Source organism: Carcharodon carcharias, chromosome 2, assembly GCF_017639515.1.
Source record: "Carcharodon carcharias isolate sCarCar2 chromosome 2, sCarCar2.pri, whole genome shotgun sequence".
Lineage (NCBI taxonomy): Eukaryota > Metazoa > Chordata > Chondrichthyes > Lamniformes > Lamnidae > Carcharodon > Carcharodon carcharias.
In genome coordinates, this window is record NC_054468.1 from 115,665,730 (window position 1) to 115,675,329 (window position 9,600).

The 9,600-nt window shown below is 41.3% G+C and overlaps 1 protein-coding gene across 2 annotated transcripts in view; it reads right to left on the reverse strand.

Moving 5' to 3' along the window:
* The window catches only part of jag1b (jagged canonical Notch ligand 1b), a 47,489-nt gene extending 38,121 nt beyond the window's left edge, over nt 1–9,368 (reverse strand). For both annotated transcript variants that reach the window (XM_041174097.1, XM_041174089.1), the window contains exons 1-2: nt 8,987–9,368; nt 8,281–8,589 (exon numbers count right to left, since the gene is read on the reverse strand). In XM_041174097.1, the coding sequence (XP_041030031.1) occupies nt 8,281–8,589; nt 8,987–9,046 (369 nt within the window). In that variant the 5' untranslated portion in view covers nt 9,047–9,368. The remainder of the gene's footprint in view (nt 1–8,280; nt 8,590–8,986) is intronic.
* Nucleotides 9,369–9,600: the final 232 nt, after the last annotated feature.

Consider the following 9,600-nt stretch of genomic DNA (forward strand, 5'->3'; position numbering starts at 1 on the left):
TATTTTTCCCATGCTCAGTCTTGACCTATGCTCATCACTGAATTAATGGACAGCTCAAGACACAGTGCAGTTATTCAAACCAATATATCCTGCACAAAGGAACTATTCTGTCCATCATTATAATTGCTCAGTGCACAGGAACCATGATCCACCCACATTAACCAATAAAAATGTTAACTCGTGGAGTGTTTGAGTGGTTTTGGGGTGGGGTGGGGGGGGGGGGGGGGTGGGAAAGAGAGTGGAGAATAGTGACACTAGGCTACCTTTGCTCAAATTAGATACTGTTTCTACAAAGGGATGTTTAAGTCATGACCATAAATTCAGCCCTTCAGAAGCAATAGGGTATTTCCAGTCCCTTTAGAAATATTCTGAATGGTGAATGTTACATCTTTCATCTTCCAAGAACTAATCACTATTTAGATAGAAGCTGGTGCCACATCCCTCTCCCAATGCCCCAGCAAAAAGGTTTACAAGCTTATTGTAAAGTTTTGATAATGTGCCTCGATCCCCAAGATTTAATCAAAAGTTAACAGCAGTGTACTTAGCATGCATTGCAAGTTTGAACACAGTTACTGAAGGAATACAGTTCACTAATTTTGGGACAAAATACATCTTCAAATAAGATTTAATCTACAACAGGGAGTGAACAAGAGTTCCTAACCTAGCACAGAATAATATTGGTGGCATTACTATTAACTGCTCTTTGCCAATGAGCCATTTAAAGGACATGGATTGAGTTAACATTTAAACTGTAAATATGAACAATTGCTCAAAACTTATCACTGGTTCTTGCCAAATATACTGTTCAATTAGTAGAGGGGAGGGGAGGAGGTTCAGAGAGAGAGTGAGATCAGAAAGAGAGGGGAGGGGAAGGGTGGGGGTCAGAGAGAGAGTGGGGACGGAGGTTAAAAAAGAGGGGGGCAGAAAGGGAGGGGAGGGGGCAGAAAGATCAAGATGATGACATTGTGAAATTCAGAAAAAAATTTCAACTTTCAAAAAGTTTGAGACAAGGGGGGGGGGAAAACAGTCTACGGTAAAAATATTAACAGATCTTTTCAGATCCATTGTCGATCTATTCCATCACTTGCAGTTATTTACTTTCTCCTCCTGGTCAATACAACGCACTTGGTGGCAATTCCCTGCGTTCATCTATTTAAAAAATGTCTCTCCTTAAAAAGGAACAATCCTAGCTTTCACCAGGTACAAATCCGTGGTGCCACACACCTCAGACACACACTGCCTTCAGGAAAGCCGAGTTCTGTAAAGTCGGAGGAGTGAACCTATACGGTAAGTCTAGGTTCCCAATATTTTGTGATTTCCAAATCAATTATATTTCCATTTCAAAGTGAGAACAGGATGATCATCTGGTACAGAAAGGATGTAGAGAATCAGTTATGGATTTTCAATGTCACTGAGATGTCATCCCAATGGGTTACAGAAACTACATATATACATATACCTATTGAGATTTCCGCAAGTCAAGGTCAGAATCTTGGTCAATATCTTGTGACACTGCACTGCAAAAGCAGAAAGCCAGAATCAGACTAGTACAGCATAGTAGGCCATTCAGCCCATCATGTCTGCACTGGCTCTTGAAGAGCAATCCAATTAGCCCCACACTTTTACAAATTTGTCTCCTTCAAACATTTATCCAATTTCCTCTTGAAAGCTACTGCTGAATTGGTATGTGCCACCCTATCCTACAGTGCATTCTAAATCCTATCTACTTGATTAAAAAATCCTATCATTCTCTAGTTCTTTTGCCAATCGCCTTCCATCGGTGCCCTCTGACTACTGGTCCTTCTGACTCTGGGAACAGTTGATTTACTTTATCCAAACCTTTCATGATTTTAAACACCTCTATCAAATAGATGCTAAAGTTGATGAATGGAAAATTTAGCATTCACGTTTAGCAGACTGCAGTGCATGTGTCAATCACTTCATTAAATCGCAACACACCCAAATCACCAGGCATTGAAGAACAGTAGGTTAGGTGAATTAAAAAGGCTAACTAGCAAACTTAGTTCTCAGAACTTATCTCCTGCCTCCTTGTGTGTCAACTATGGCTCAGTTGGTCATGCTCTCGTCACTGAATCAAAGGGCTGTAGGTTCGAGTCCCACTTCCGGACAGCAATCTAGGTTGACAATTCAGTGCAGTCCAGAGACAGTGTAGCACTCTCAGGAGATGCTGACTTTCAGATGAGACATTGAACTTCAGGTAGGCACAAAAGATCCCTGGCACTATTTCGAAGAGGAGTAGGAAAGTGTGCTGACCAATATTTATCCCTCAATCAGCATCTCACAAAAAAAAATCATATTGCTGTTTATGGGAGCTTGCTGTGTATAAATTAGCTGCTGCATTTTCTGGATCGCAACTGTGACCACACTTCCAAAGTACTTGAATGGTTGCAAAGCTTCTTTCCAAAAAAACGAGCCTGTCCTGGAGGCCCAAGCAGCTCCAGTTGTCATTTGTTGCTCCAGTACAGTCATCATACAATTCTTGAGACATGCTCTGTTGAGCAGAGTCAGCTGCTGGAGAGCCTGATTCACACAGTGGGATCCTTTTATTTCATCTCATCTTCAAAAACAAGTCTAACCTCATGTGTAAGGGCAAGTTTAACTCAGACACAGCTAGATACCCTGCCACAGCAACCCAAAACCCTACAGGACTTCCAACAGTATGGCTCCAATACACTAAGGCTGGCTGGAGGGCAAGGAAACACCCGGATACAAAACTGAACACTGCTCTCGTTTCACCAGGGTAGAATAAATTAATAACCTCTGGCTCCAGAACAGAAGGGGAAATACTTCATTGCCACATTAAGTTGAGATGTAAAACCAAATTAATGATATTAGCAGCTGCAGCCTCTTTTCTTTCAAGAATCAGTGGCCAAACAGCCAGCTGAAGGCCCAGTACCCCTCTATTCTAGCAGCTGTCCCTTGCTTACCAAATGATGAAAGACTAAAGTACCGCTATCCGAACAGAGTGTGTAACATCCCATAAATTGGGCTGATGTCTGATCTGGTAAGCCTGTTGGAATAATTAGTACCCTGTGAATATGTAATGTGCTGAAGTTGCCATTATGTGAAGTTCTGGTGTGTCTGGGAGCCCAGCAATGCTGAGTCTACTGGTGCTTCCTGTTGCTTGTCCTGTATTAGCATTATTTCTGGATGGCTCCATTATATTCTGTAATCCTCAATGCAGTCAGTTTGCTTTTGCTATTGTTCTTCGTTAATATTAGCAATCCCCGCCTCTGTCTGGGTGGCCAGTACACCACTTCCTAGACTCTGAATTCTGATAAGCCAAACAGCATGTTTTTTTTTTAAAAAGAGAGGAGGGGGAATAAAAACTCATGCACACAATGCATCACAAGTTATGCCAACATTATCTGCTGGAAAATGCAAAGTTTTACAAGTTTGACGAGAATGAAGCTTTTCCATTTGTTTTTTCCCCCCCCTCCACGTCAACACGAGTTGCTTTTTGAGGAAAGCGTTGATAAATCTATTAAATGCACCAGTCATTGAGGGCGTAAGGTTAATAGACGTAATATCTCTTAGTCAGCCAGGCGCAACATCAGGTTCACGAACAGCAAGTCTGGACAAGAGGTCGTTACTTAGGGTAAAATTAAATAAATGAAGCCTGTACTTTTAAATTATTTTTTTTTTTTTTAGTCATTTCAATCCATCCCCCTAACAGGTTCCATGCCAACCTTTTTAAATACATTAGAACTTCACAGCCCTGGAGACAAGGGCCAATTTTATCCACTAACTAAACATTGCTCCACACAAAATGGCTTCCCAAATAAATTGACCATTTTCAGTGGCATGTGGTTTCCGGATGGCTGTACTTTTGTGCTTAGTAAGTGTCACTTAATCATGTTGATGATAAAACATTAAAAAAGGCAGGCTTTTCCAGTTGTGTTGAATTATTTTGTTGTTGAAGCAAAGGTGCCTCCGTTACATTTCATCCACTCGGTTCTTCATTCAAACAGAAGCAGCACACCAGATAGCATTGTCCCACTCCTTGGCCATTGTGGTCACTCACTGTACCCAAAGTGATTGTATTAAAAGTGAAATTTGATCCCAACTGCAGGAGTGCGTGAGCGAGAGTTTCAAAAAGTTCAGCAAGGTTTCCCCTCTGTATTCTGTTCAACAAGAACATTTCTGTTAAACTGGACCATAAAACAGTGTGCTACAGGCATTAAAAAAAAGTAGAATTTAAATAAACTTCATCTACCTCAAAAGAGTGTTCTTCCCTCCCCCTCCTTTTTTTAAAAAAAAAAGAAACATCTCACATCTGAAGTTGATTACCATTCTTTGATTTTGCCCAAAGGCAGATTCATTGCACTGACTGACTAGCCAGAGATTTCCCACACACTTTCACACAAAGTACCAGGTGCAGCCTCACTTATGCTGCCCGGAGACCACAACTGCATATCAAATCCATGGGAGTTCTAAAATGACAACAGAGGGATTTTGCAATACTGAAAACATTACAGCACTATTTAGTACAACTACTGCCCCAACCTCACTATAAAATTCTTTCCCAGGCAAATTATCATTTCACTGAATGTTATCCCTGCAAAGTTAAATTTAAAAACAGCTCTGCATTTCGGAGGAGAATTTTATCATTTTGATAAAAAAAAAGCCTTTTCTGGAAAATGAATGTCATATTTTTAAATGCCAGACCATGGCATCTCAATAAAACTGAGCCAACTTTCAGATCAGTACTTTTGCTACACAGTTCTCAGTTTCTTGCAGATAAATTATCAATTGATTAACCAAGTGACACTAAGGCCATGCCTTAGCTTTCTAAAACTAAAATTTGATTCAGACATGCTCTAAGGGAAAGAGCCAACATCAATGATTCCTAAAGGGAACCTAGCAATTGCAGCAGAAAAATCCATGATTTATGCTATGCATAAACCCAAACAAAAAACACAACTCCTTGAATAAGATACACATGGGTATCAAAGTGGAAGGGCTACAACTTACTAAACCAAGAACTTTATCCACGTTTATTGACCAAACTGATTTCCGGCCGCAACTAGAATATAATCAAATTGATTTCTACTCCACAAACAATGCTCTGCATGCACCCTCAACATTAAAGACACCGTAGGCTTTTTGAAAGTTCTGATCAGCAAAGATAACATTTTAATGTTATTAAACATTAATAATGTTTATTATTACATTATAATAAATAATGTAATACTGGCAAGTATTACATACTGGCAAGGCACTATTTTGATGGGGTTTTAAATTGAGTACAAAGGCAACAAAGCCTTTTGTAAAATAATGAGTCTGAGATAGTTTACACTGTAAAGTCAATAAGATCCAGGTATCCGAATTCAGCAGCCAAGATATAATACATGTCCTACTATTGTACTCAGTTTGGATTTCCAATGACACTTTACATTGCCATAACCACAGCCTGGTTATGTTTTTTTGAGCATTTTTACATCAACAGGAGATAGATTTCCTGGGAGATAGTGGTTTTCCCTCTGATATGCAAGAGGGCTAAATTTACTAGTAAATAACAGCCCTGCATACAATAACACTAACACTTGTCGCATCATTTTAAGTGGAGCAGTGTTTTAAGCTCAGGTTTGACTTTTTAAACAGGCAGTTGTGCCAACTCCTTCCAACGCAGGTGCAGCTCGAGTACACTCTAGTTATTCCTCAATGCTGGGCTGTTTCCATGTTTCCTAGCAACCCATTCAACCTTCCAATCATCTAAATGAATTTACAGCCCACCATCTCCACACTCATTACTCGCATTATCCTGTCAAACCCGACACACTAGAGCCGAGCTGTAAACTATTTGCGAAAAAAATATCACCCTCACATTTACAATATACAACTGCTCCCTCCCGACATTCTTGACTTCCCATTCACCTACTGTGGTATAATTTACATTTGCTGATTTGCCATAATGGCTGGAATTGCCAAGTACACGCGCTCTGAATAAGTAAGCATGCAAGATTACAATGTCCAATTAGAGCTCACCTTTGAACACAAAGGGGGGAAGAAAGGAAGTGTCAATAGTTGTAGTCAAGGCAACACAGCTTTTTCAACCGTATACCCCAAATTACAAGGAATGTGCTCCTTTGTATCAGGTCATCTATGATACTAAACCCATAACAAGGAACTAAAGTCCCCAATAGCGACAGAATGAAAGACCCAGTGCTCCGATGACTACAGAGGTCCAAGTGCAGAGGATGCAGTTAAACACGACATGTGGACGGGGTTGCATCAAGCATTGCTGCATGACTTTACAGACAATACTCTCATCTCGCTCATGTCTCTCTGCACTGCAAAGTCCCATAAAGGCTATTCATGAACACTTCAATGAGTGCTTACTTGGCTGTTACAGTATGGCACTAGCAAAGCTTACTAGGTGCTTGCAAAGCCGACAAGTCAACATACAACTCTTGTGTGCAACTCTTTCAGCTCAACCCTCAGTAGCAAATATTTCATTTTATCTTTTATTGGGGGGCCCATACATAATCAAGATAATCCCCTCCTTTTACAAGCTGCAGCTTAACTGTCAGTCACAGTAACAGACCCATTCATGGAAACTTGGGTGGAATTGTAATACTTCAGTGGGATGTACTTGCTGTTAACACTAGGGACATGGTAAGAACTTCTTTCTGATGGCTTGGGGCAGGGGGAACCCACACTGACTGAAAACCATTCAACTTAGTATTTTTCCTTTCCAGGGCAATATTACATTCGGAGGTCTCAAAATTGCCAGTGAATTTAAATTTGGAGGCTCGCATACCAGATATACCAAGTCTCCATAATCCTGTACCACTCATCTACCCAGCAACCCTCTTGATTATTAAAAACCTTTCCAAAAAGGATAACTTTTGATTGTGCTAAGTAGGAAGAGAACGACATTAGCCAGAATACAACAGTAGCATTGATGTACTCTGTCGTGGGGAAAGAGTCTTTTTATTTAGGAGCCTAAGTATTTAGCCACAAACTCAAGCACAGAATCCTGACTATTTTCTTTAAACACAAATCACAAGGTCAGATTTAAAAGTGGAATGCACATCACCAATCTTCATGCAGCAGACATTTTATACATTGAATTACAACTGGCCAGTGGAAAAAACAGCTTTCAAAACCTTCATTGTCAATGCCTCTGTCACATGGAATCTGACTCAACAATTCCTTACTAAAAAGATCACAAAAGCAAATTTACTTGGCCGTTCTGCCAGATAGGTTCCTCGACTGCAACGGGCATGGAAGAATCTAAGATGCTGCTGCAATAACAGACACCTACACTTTACATTGCAGATCCATCATTACAGTTTTAACTCAAAGCAAACAATTTTATATAAAGATGACAACACATTGGGCTCCCACACTTTAATGCCACACCCCAATTATTGGGGTGGGAAACACACCTTACAATAAAATACTGAAGGCTAGAAAGAATAATTAAAAATGCAAAGTGGAGTGCTGGATGCAGAGGTGAGGAGGTTTTGGGCACATGGCAAGCTGCGGCCACACCATATATTGACATTCCACATTGACTCAACGGAAGGGTCTGAAGTGTTCTTTAAGATGGCAATGAACACATTTTGCAAGAAACCATTCTGCTCCTTTCTCTCTCTCTCTCTCCTCTCACCACACCCCCCTCCCAACAAATATAAAAAGCTGCACTTGTCTTACAGAGACAGAGAGGGCACTTAAAAGCGTGGAAAATGCACACACCAGTTCTCTTAAGGAAAATAATTTCTGCTTTGCAGCTGGTGGCCCCCACTGGTCCTGACGAATAAGCGTCGCCAATAGAACACACACAGCTGCTAATGCTTTAGAAGTGCTTTTTTAAAAAAAACTGCTCGAAAACAAGTGTAGACACTGCATTAACACGGTTGTTTGAAAAATGTTAGAAAGTGTAAAAGCAAGCCTAAAAGTGCTGGAAAACTATTAGAAAAGTACTGCTGGGGGAAAAAAGCATTTTGTCGAAATGACTTTTTATTTTCAAGCAACACTCAGGTTCTGTACCACCAAACGGCTATTGCAAAGTGTAAAAAAGCAAGCCTAAAAAAAAGTGTTGGAAAGCCATTAAAAAGTGTAAAAGCCAGTTTAAAAAGTTGCTTTAAAAAGTGTAAGTTAGAAAGGAGGGTACCAAGTGGAGTAGAGAGACGCACAGACAGGCATGGGAACAGTAAGGCTCCCAGTGCCTGCAGATTCCCCCACCCTCCTCTCTCTCTTTCTCTGGTTCTCTGGTTGCACAGGCTTCATCCTTATCCCGGGGAAACTCACCGGCCAGGCGAAGCTAAAGGGCAGCACGATCCTGCGCTCGCTGTTGCCGCTGCCCGTCCTCAGGTTAAAGGTATTCCCTCCGATGACTGGGGTCGAGGAGAATCCGAAGCTGCAGGGTCCGCCGGGGGAGACGCGGGACTGATACTCCTTCAGGCAGACTTTGAAGAAGGTGTCGCACTGAGCCCGCACACACTTGCGGTCTTGAGGATTCCTACTGCTGCCTTCGCAACAATTCCCATTCTGCAACTCGCCGTTCACGTTCTGCATGAAGTTTATCTGCAACTCGAACTGCCCCGATGCCTGGCAAAACTGGCGAAAATAATTAAAAAAAAAGTTTTTAAAAAAACTACAGAAAAGCGGGAAAAAATCAAAAAACGAAATGCAAAAAAAACTTTCACTTAAAAAGTTGAGCAAATACAGAAAAAAAGTCTTTAAAAACGCAAAACTGGGGGGGGGGGGGGGGGGGTGGTCGAGAGAATCCTAAATCTAACGGAGTGGAATATTGCAAACAAAAGTCAGAAGGGGAAGAGAAATCTTAAAAAGGGAGCAAATTGTTAGAAGTTTGCATTTTGCAATTTTTTTTTAAAAAGTTTTTTTCTTAGGGGGAGGTGGGTTACAGTTTTGCTGTGATTACCCCCCCCCCCCACCTTTTCCCCGTTGCAAAATCATTGCACGGGCGTTAATGAATAATCCGCACAAAACCTACCTGGGTCCGCAAGACGATAAACCAGAAAGCAGCGAAGAGTGAAATCTTACTGCACACCATCGCTTCGCCTTGCCTGTACTTGGGTGAACTGAGGGTGGAGTAGACCTCGGCACAGCAATATAGTCCACCGATTCTCGCATGCACGACTGGAGAAGACACTTACTACGAAAAAAATGTTTGAAAAGAAAGCGAATCATCAATGCAAAACAAAAAAAAGCCTCCTCTCTCTCTCTCTCTTTTTATTATTCTCCTTTTATTTTCCAACAGCGACTCTCCTCCCCTCCCCAAAAAAAATCTCCTCCTCGGTCACATACACACACACACACACACACAACAAATCCACCACCACCACCCCCCTTTTTTACATACACACAAAAAAAACCACCCGTCTAGTTGATAGTGATAGTGACTGCTTCATCTATACAGGGGGAGTGAGAGAGAGAGAGAGACAGACGTATGCGTCCATTAATATGCATTAGTAGGGTTGGACAAGGGCGCATTAAACGCCCACTATTTTTTTCCAGACCAGCCTTTTTTTTGGGTGGGTGGGTGGGAGGGAGGGGGGTAAAGTTGGTTTGTCGGAATGATAAAATTGTGTCACAGATGGAGGATTA